The sequence below is a fragment of the Perkinsus marinus genome (assembly GCF_000006405.1).
Source record: "Perkinsus marinus ATCC 50983 genomic scaffold scf_1104296974734, whole genome shotgun sequence".
In the NCBI taxonomy this organism is placed as follows: domain Eukaryota; phylum Perkinsozoa; order Perkinsida; family Perkinsidae; genus Perkinsus; species Perkinsus marinus.
Genome location: NW_003201001.1, coordinates 28,527 through 37,157, shown reverse-complemented (window position 1 = coordinate 37,157; position 8,631 = coordinate 28,527). Strand labels below are relative to the sequence as shown.

Sequence of the window (8,631 nt, the reverse complement as noted above, 5' to 3'; positions counted from 1 at the left end):
CTTTTTGATGAGTCGGTTAAATAACATACAAATGGCCGTCAAGCTCTGCGCTGTCGACTTACAGCTGCCGTTGAGCTGCACTGTATCGAGCATGATGCTCGATACAGTGCGATAAGCTTTACTGAAGACTTGTATATCTCACTGAGATATACAAGTCTTTACTGCGAGATGATGGCGAGTCGCGGAACTGAAGGCTGACTTGCACATCACCGTGGTGGACAGGTGGGCTAAAAATGAAGTTCACAGCCGCAAGCCGACCCTAAACTACTAGCGAGGAAAGTTCGAGGGAAGCTACTGAGGATCACAACAGCCGTGTATTGAAGAGGTTGAAACTCACTCTACTTGGACAATAGAGTGATTCGAATAGGTAGACTTGTGAAGTCGTAAATGAGAACTTTGGAGCTCTACTTTGCGAAGAGTGTTTTTTCACTTCATTGCTGTAGGTGAGCTGCTTATCGCTTCTGGGAGCATATGCTTTGCTGACTCAGCGATGCTGAGTTCTATTGCCGTCTACCCACCACCTTGTATTTCAATTTTAGTTTTATTTCCTCGTCGGTTCTCACGAAGGAGGGACTCTTATAACATTGACCGCAGGCGTTCTGTGGTGGACGTGTGTATAGTGTAGCTACTATTAAGAAGATCTAGTTAAGAGCATGATCAGTGTATTGGTTGAACTAGAACGCCACAGAAATGAGTAAGAGACATGAGTGTATTCGATATTCGACCATAAAACCATTGAAAAATTGCTTTGGGAATGAATCCAGAGAAAAGTTGAAAAAATAAGACGCGAGAGAATGTCTTTCACCTTATACGGGATTCCACTGATTCTACTAAGCAAAAGTACACGGAATAAGGGACAACCGTTTCGGTTAAGATCGACACAATAAAGGAGTATTGCGAACATACTGCAGGTGAGCGAACTACCAACAGAATCCATAGAGAAGCGAACAACAATTGAGCATCGTAGCAGTACCCGTCAACGCTAAGGATAACGAGCGTAGTAACTGTAGCCGGTTTTTGTTATATCTAAACAGGAGAACAGGGATCCGTGAAATGCGAGTGCCCTGCCGTCACCAAAAGAAATTATCAAATCCGGCGCGGGTATCGGACCAACATCCTCGACGCTCATAACTTACTGATGATCAGCTCGTAACCGACTTTCTTGTATAGCGCGATGGCAGCTGCATTGTTATATCTCACTACCAGAGACATAGCACCGAATGAGGGTATGGTTACAGATATCTGAGAGTAAGACTGTTGAATGGCCCTTTAATACGTAGAGCTTGGAAAGCCCCATACTGTGAATCTACCAAATGAAAGCTCTCTTCTAGAAGAGTTTTGGCGATCCCTTGTCCACGCCGATCCTCACGCACGTAAACCTGCAGGCACAAGCGAGGATATCAAGGAAAATATATGACGAGAACGGCAATAGAGAAAGGGAAATACAGCATCTGGCTCAAGAGGATTCGAGTTATGATAAGATCATGTGTCTCGATATGGGAATATTTAGGATCATTTCACTTACATATGTAATATAGCCGAGTACCCCATTCTTCTTCTTCCTAAGAAAGCGGAGACAGATATATTTGTTCAGGGTCATGTGACGGTACTCCGAGCATCAATATGCCAGGAAATTCCGACTAAGACTGCCCGTAGAGTCACAGTGAATCGACTATGAATGTCGTATGAGCTGATTGCTATGTTGTTGAGACATCTTCTATGGCCCACATTTTCTTCCTGATGAGTTTCTCTATATTATTCGGCATTCCCTGATACGGAATCTTGTGTTTGACGACGCCGATAGTCACCTGGGAGCAAAATACTGAGCGGTACAATAACATATTCTTGCTTCTTTCTGTCCAGTGTTATCGACGGCTACGTAACAATAGATCCCAGGAGCCAGACAATTGGAAAGGTCGACACCCATCAGCGTATCTCCAGATTTATACCAACGATAGACTACGCCATCCGATGGGTCTAGTGAGTCATTGTTGAGCATAGCATCTAGTTGAGAGTATTGATCGGAATACCCGACCACCATCATGATGAGAAGGACGACACCAACAGGGATGTAACGGATGTTCATATTTTGAGTTATCAACTAACAACGTTAGGACTTGCTAGTTCACTTATTGTGAATGTGAGGACGGAAATTCCGTCACAGAATCCATTAGATAGTCTACAGTCTGAATTTTAGGCACAAGTCTCGTCGCAGCGCAATCTCGATCAACACATTCTGTCAATCGAAAGTGTTGATCGAGGCCCAAAATGTCGGGAACCAGACCAGGCCCTGGTCACCAGGGGGGCCCATGAAAGACATTCTACCAAGAGCCAAAATGCACATTATAAACATTAGAGACTGCGATTTTCTTGAATCAAGAACAACGAACTCGACCGAGTAAATCAGAACGCGTGCTCGCACACATGTGGTCCACGTGATTAAGTTTCACGTAGACTCTGTGCCACAGGAGAGGAGTTATCTCTGTGGCGCATAGAGGAATACCATTGTGGAAGATCCTCTTTCTTTCAATGTATAGCATCAGATTAGGTGCAAAGTTATAGATATACTTCAAAAGTAACTTGGAGTACTTCAAAAGTACTTTAATACTCTATCGGAGAGTACTTCGAACCGCTTGTAGTGGTACTTCGTCTACCGTAGGCGTCCAAAAGCTCCATCACAGTCATATTATAATCGTGATATCATATAGGTCGTCGAGGCTCCGGAAATCACCCTCGAATCAGTTCCAAGATTTTCTCAGTCGCTTGCAAGCTTGATATACTGCATATCAAGGTTGGCGCGCAAGTTGCGCGCCTCTCGCAACGTGAGGCGCGCAAGGTGCGGTTGTTGTGAATTTCGCACGAATCGTGGGGCAGTGTATCTATCTCAAACCAAGGGTGCAAGTACAAACCAGCGTGGGGTAGCACAAACTTCTTACAGATAGGGACAGTAAAATCGGGTAGTGTATCTATCTCAAACCAAGGGTGCAAGTACAAACCAGCGTGGGGTAGCACAAACTTCTTACAGATAGGGACAGTAAAAACTGCATGGCATGCAAGGCTTGCAAGCGGAACTTGCCATTTTGGGTTCGCGCTGTGCATCATTGCACGATGGTTATGATTTCCGGAATCAGATTTCGTGGCCCGCGACTTGTGGAACTAGTTCCTGCTTGTTGGGTAGCTTCCCCATAGGGACCGTCTTCTAAACTATAACCGATCATTTCGCTACTCGCTATCATGCGCAGTTCGATTATGTTGCCCTCGTCATATCGTACCGGCGGAGACTCCACTATGAAGTCTACTGCGAGGACCACTAGATGAACACAACATGCGCGTTGGTGGTTAGACACCGAGAGTAATTATTCCACACGACCTGTAATACAAGAGTAAACGCTGCAAAACCGTGGATCCACGAGAGAGAAAAGTACTGGAAACAAGACCGGAGTGAGGTAGATCTGAATACCACTTATAATGGTCTGCTGAATCACGTGATTCACGTGACGTGAAGTTGTTCAATTTACGATTCCGACGAAGCTGAAGAATACGAGGTTCCACTCAGTCGGCCTCTAGACGCTTCAGATAAATCCGTCCCTTCACAGCCTTCTCTTCGAGGCGAATGAGAAGCTAATGGTCTAGAGCAAACGCTCCAATGAGTGGAATCCACTCAGTGGATGAACTCCCAGTAAATTCCGCATAGGACGAGCATCTGTGAGTTGGTGAATCAACGCTGTTCCCCATGCCGCTTGTATCTGAGCTGCTAGTGTCATCTGAGACGACTGCTGCCGAGAAGACATCCTGGACGTCGTCAGAGCTGTCCACTCGGTGAGTGTCTGAAAAGACACTACTCCTCGCCCTCCGGAAGGGCTCCTCACAGCACCCTCCACTCGTGCTCCGATTGCTGCTGAGGGTGATCGTCGTACCTGCATCATTCGGCATGATTCTAGGGCCACGGTTTCGGGCTCTGCGGCCTCGATTCGCCCTCCGCAGCTGTTGATGCTCTGGATAGTATCTTGAACAACAGTTGTGAAACATCAGCGAGAGAAAACTCTAATCGTGAATGAGGGGTACGCATACCACGGCACTTTTTCATACCTTTGCTTTGATCCTCTGACAACTTCCACCGCGTATCCATGAGCACAGCATCCCCAATCTCTGGAGTCCTTACAGGTGCACGTGACTTCTGGGAATGCTCCCTGAACTGCCGCTACTAGTTGGAGGCGAAAGTACTTTTCGAGTACGTCGTCAAGCGGCATGGGTAGTTCTGACAGTGGTGAGTTGTGCATATATATGGAAAGAGAGTGCGGCATTGTGATAGCAAAATGCTCTATCGCACCAGAAACTGCACATGCAGTACCTCCGTCGAAGTCAGATGCTATAACTCCCCTCAAATAAATTGCTGCATCTGGATGAGTTGAGCGTTGCAGCTCTACTGGCACGAACCTGTTTGTCTCGACCACGAAGTAGCGGTTCCTCGCTGGCACATGACATAGCTGCGAGACCTCTCTTGTGACCTGTGTTGTCAATGGGGCAGACCAGTTTCGCCAGTCTATGGCGAAGTTTACACGCTCGAGCTATGCTTACCTCCACAATTTTATCTTGATCAAAAAGCGTGGTACCTCGTTCCATCATTCGAATCTGGTATTCTACAAGGTTAATCGTATCGGGCCTCCGGACAAAATGCTGTGGACTGGAATTTTTCAGCGACCGTATTACCTACATTCAGTAACAGCTGAGAGATCAACCGAAAGAAGATTAGCAATGTAGTTTTGGCTCACCCCTACGATCATTTCTACGAAAACGGACATTGACACTGATTCTCGTCCCAGCATTCTCCGGGTGAGTGAACTTCGACAACACCAACAATAACAACTACGGTGAAATGGCAACGGCACCAACGACATTCGCAACAGGAATATTTACTTCGGCAACGCGACATTTAGCAACGCGTTGTTCTACAACATGGCATTCTTTTCCAACTGGCCCGTTAACTTCATCAACGCATGCACTAGCTTTTGCAACAGTGGTTGAATTTCACTAGGGTCAAATTATCACATAGGTACTTTGACAACAGGGCGACAAATCCAACACATTTGCATAGCAAACTCGTTAACACCTGCAACAAGTGTACTTGACGAACTTACATAACATATGAGTTTTGCAGACGTTGGATTTTATGCAACATGGAGGACTTCATCAACTTCTATACTTTAACAACACCCGTACTCTGTCAACACCTTTACTTTTGCAACACCTTCACCTTTTTGCAGCTTACTGTTAACGAGCACTTGCGGTGTGGTGAGTTCGAACTATCTCGTAGGTTTCTCCAACTAGCAGAACAATGTTGGTACTAAATCAAGCATTGCCTTGAAGACACTGTCTTCCTAACTATCTGCATCTCACCTCTAACTGGTATCACAGTGATACTATCACTAGTCTAGTAGCGAGTCGCACAGTCAGTTTATCTGGTAAGAGTAGAGTCTACTGTGGAGTACGCAACAAAGCTAAGCTGTGGAGAAATAGATTCAGATTGCTAGTTCTGCTGTAGACAGATGGATGTAGACAGAATATCGGTATTCGTCGCACCGCCTTGCCACTCGGCTTCCTGGAATCGAAAGAGAATGTACGCGCGACACGACTGGCTAATCCTTCATATCTTTATGTCAATGAGACTTACTCTAAGACGGTCTCAGTAAGGCCCTCAGACAGCAAGATATATAGGAGTCCTATAATAGGACACGCAGGGTTTGGAAGCTATGAGATATAATGGTCTTAGACTTAAAATCCAAGTCTTAGACCGCTGACCTTTTTGAGAGGTACAGAAATATTTCGAAAGAATCAACCGGGCCCGATCGATGGAGTTATCGTCATCCCACCACGACCGCGTGTCGTGATCCCACCACGACGCATTCCACCATGATGACGGAGCATGGTGGTTGTAATCTTCATCCCACCATGATGAGGCGGCGAAATTTCGCTGAGAACCTGCACTACCGTTTGAAGCAGGCCACTGCCAGTTCATATGATCTGAAATAACAGGCATTGGGAGAGACAACCATGCAGGATGACATTGTCGGTTGTTGCAACCGAAAGCCCTTTGGAAAGTTCTCACTAAGGACTCCTTACGACCAAGTCCTACCTGAGTGATTCCGGCTGGAATTGTCGGGAGTGTAGAGCGAGTCATTTCGCATTAGAGCAAATTGTTATAAACGAAAGGCTGTGTAACAGTTTCACAGTAACACCGCATGTTGAACGAACTGAACCAAAGGTAATTCGAGAGAAACCTTGGAATTGCGAAGACGTGGGAGGTTGTCTAGCCTACACCGCTGAGAACGGACGGAGGAATGGAATGAGGATCCTCTACTAACTCTTACGCTACTACCAAGCACTCAGTCACTGCCAGATCAATTATTCTGACCAGTGATCATCACTAATAATTCATCATGGTTAGTATGAAATTATGCCTACTAGGCATTGCCTAGTGGGCATAATGCCTAAAGCATTGCCTAGTAACTTACTAGTAGTAAGACTTACTAGAAAGTCATTGCCAACGATCTTTTCGAATACATAATGAAGGAGCATAACCCGCGCGATGAAATATGAATAGCAAAAGTCATTATGAAAAGATTTGAAATGATTTCAGCATCACTCGCGGCCTGATAGTTAAACACTCAAGGCATTCTCATCCCCAACAGTGACATGATCATCAGACACGACCAGACTGACTAAGTCAGTCAGACTGACCATTGAACTGTTATTCATTTGTTGTCCCACGTATTTTAACATAGTTTCTCACGATCCACCGCTTTCTCTTTAATCCACCTCCCGGTCTTGAAGAATACCATGTTAATTAATGGACTGAGCCAGAGTGAATATGAGTGCCATCATATGGTTGGCTTGCAAGTACTCGCGAGCTCTACTCGCTGAATATATAGGAGATACGGAGCATTACTTGGTTTAGCTGGCGAAGAGTTAACAAAGCAGAGTCTGCTTAGCAGACACCTGCGATCAAGATGGCGCTCGCCCAAAATAGATAAGACCCCACAAGCGCATGGTATCTGCCAGGTGCGTACGTTCGTTGCCCAGCTTTGAGTTTTAATTTCACTCTGGGTTGAAACTGGCTACGCCTACTGCGTTGAGTGGTTCCGAGTTACTGGCGGTCAGTGACTGGTCACCAGTGGTGACTCACCGCTCACTGGTCCATGTTGAGGCCGTGAGCTGAAGGCTTGCCACAACTTGAGGCCCACAAGTGCGAAACTTCGGAAGAGTTGGGGTATCACAAGCGCCAGTAAATGTCCCTGAGCCTCACGGCGTGATGTCTCGAAAAAGCTTTTCGGATTTACTCGCTCATAGAGAATAGTACTCCCGCGGCGGGAGTCCCGCCGTCGCTGGCGGTTATCTCGGAGTACCGCCTGCGATGGCTTGTATCATACAAGTTGTATGATAGGCCCGGCGCTGCACGGTAACTAAGTTCGCTGAGCAGGGACGCAGGAACGGTTTGAACTTCCGTCTGAGTTTCAGAAGCTGTCACTCAACCTCCGAAAAGCAGCTTCTGAGGAACTATCAGTGAATGCCGAAATGGAAACCCCAAGTAAAACTTTTACCGTTACGGTAATACCGTAAAAGACAACGTTCCTAGATGAACGAGGTCAAACAACACCACTGTTGATAATGTACTGGCAGAAAAAGCAACGTCGAACAATAGAAACAACGCCCGGCAGGAGCAACAAGTATTAGAAAGGATTGGGTGTTGAGTATGTAAAGGACCAAAAAACAACCGACCGAGCAACAGCCAACGCCTAGAAAAACCAACGGTGTTGTACGCGTCGAGTGTTGTTGAACATAGCCGTACAAGTGCAACGCCCCGTTTGAAAAGCACGCCCTGTTGGCGAATACACAGCCCAAAAGTAGACGGCCGTTGCCAATGTACATTTACCCGCATTCTCCGAACCGTCAGGTGGAACGTTTCCACAATGTTGTTTAAAACCTAATTTACAGGTGAAACCTTCACAAGAAATTACTTTCTTCTTTGTGATTACCTGAGATCCTCGGAGTCCGTCGTGCGTTAGCGCAATGTGCGGAAATCCAAATTGATCAGGGTCTAGCGTTTGTCTGAGATAATTAGACGCTGATGGATGGTCCAACTGGATCTCCTCTATCAGCGAGGCTGCCAGTAGGTAGTAGAGTTCATCCGTGGGACAAGAATGTAGAGCAAACTTCACATGGTTCACCTAGGATGGAAGCGCAAACAACATTGAAATTCCCTTCTCCATATGACACGTTTTACGAGGAGCGCGTCATCCCCAAAACGGCGCCTGTTATCCTTCAAGTTCTTCGCCAAGTGGTAATAGCAGCGAGCTGAGCAATTAACGCAAGTTCCGCAATCTCGGACATCCATTGGTGAACGTTTACTACCATTCCGAACGTCTGGAATCTTCCTTTTACAGGCTTTCAAGGCACCTTGATGAGCATCGTGCACACAAAGGTTGACTACGTCAGAAAGGGACTTGTTCCCGCTAGTAAAGAAGTCGACTAAGTCCCCCAGCTTTTCAAGAAGTTGTGAATACACTTCGTAGCATTCCACGTCAATAATACCCATGAGAAATGGCACGAATGTGTGTCTATAGAGAGAAGCAC

At 46.2% G+C, this 8,631-nt stretch overlaps 1 protein-coding gene across 1 annotated transcript; it reads right to left on the bottom strand.

Moving 5' to 3' along the window:
* Window positions 1-696: 696 nt before the first annotated feature.
* On the bottom strand, window positions 697-2,103 carry Pmar_PMAR008409 (hypothetical protein). Its single transcript, XM_002765763.1, has 6 exons — window positions 1,850-2,103; window positions 1,729-1,808; window positions 1,526-1,562; window positions 1,311-1,379; window positions 1,137-1,242; window positions 697-1,026 (listed from the first exon to the last, which is right to left on the bottom strand). The coding sequence occupies exons 1-6, from the start codon at window positions 2,084-2,086 to the stop codon at window positions 983-985; spliced, it is 573 nt and encodes a 190-aa protein (XP_002765809.1). The 5' UTR covers window positions 2,087-2,103; the 3' UTR covers window positions 697-982.
* Between the last annotated feature and the right edge of the window lie 6,528 nt (window positions 2,104-8,631).

Excerpts from the sequence above, each read along its gene's own strand:
- Pmar_PMAR008409 (XM_002765763.1), bottom strand. The coding sequence starts at position 2,086 with ATGAACATCCGTTACATCCCTGTTGGTGTCGTCCTTCTCATCATGATG. Across the intron at positions 1,809-1,849 it reads ATAACACTGGACAGAAAGAA|GTGACTATCGGCGTCGTCAA; the intron begins GCAAGAATATGT and ends TTTTGCTCCCAG. Across the intron at positions 1,563-1,728 it reads AAACTCATCAGGAAGAAAAT|GAAGAAGAAGAATGGGGTAC; the intron begins GTGGGCCATAGA and ends CCGCTTTCTTAG.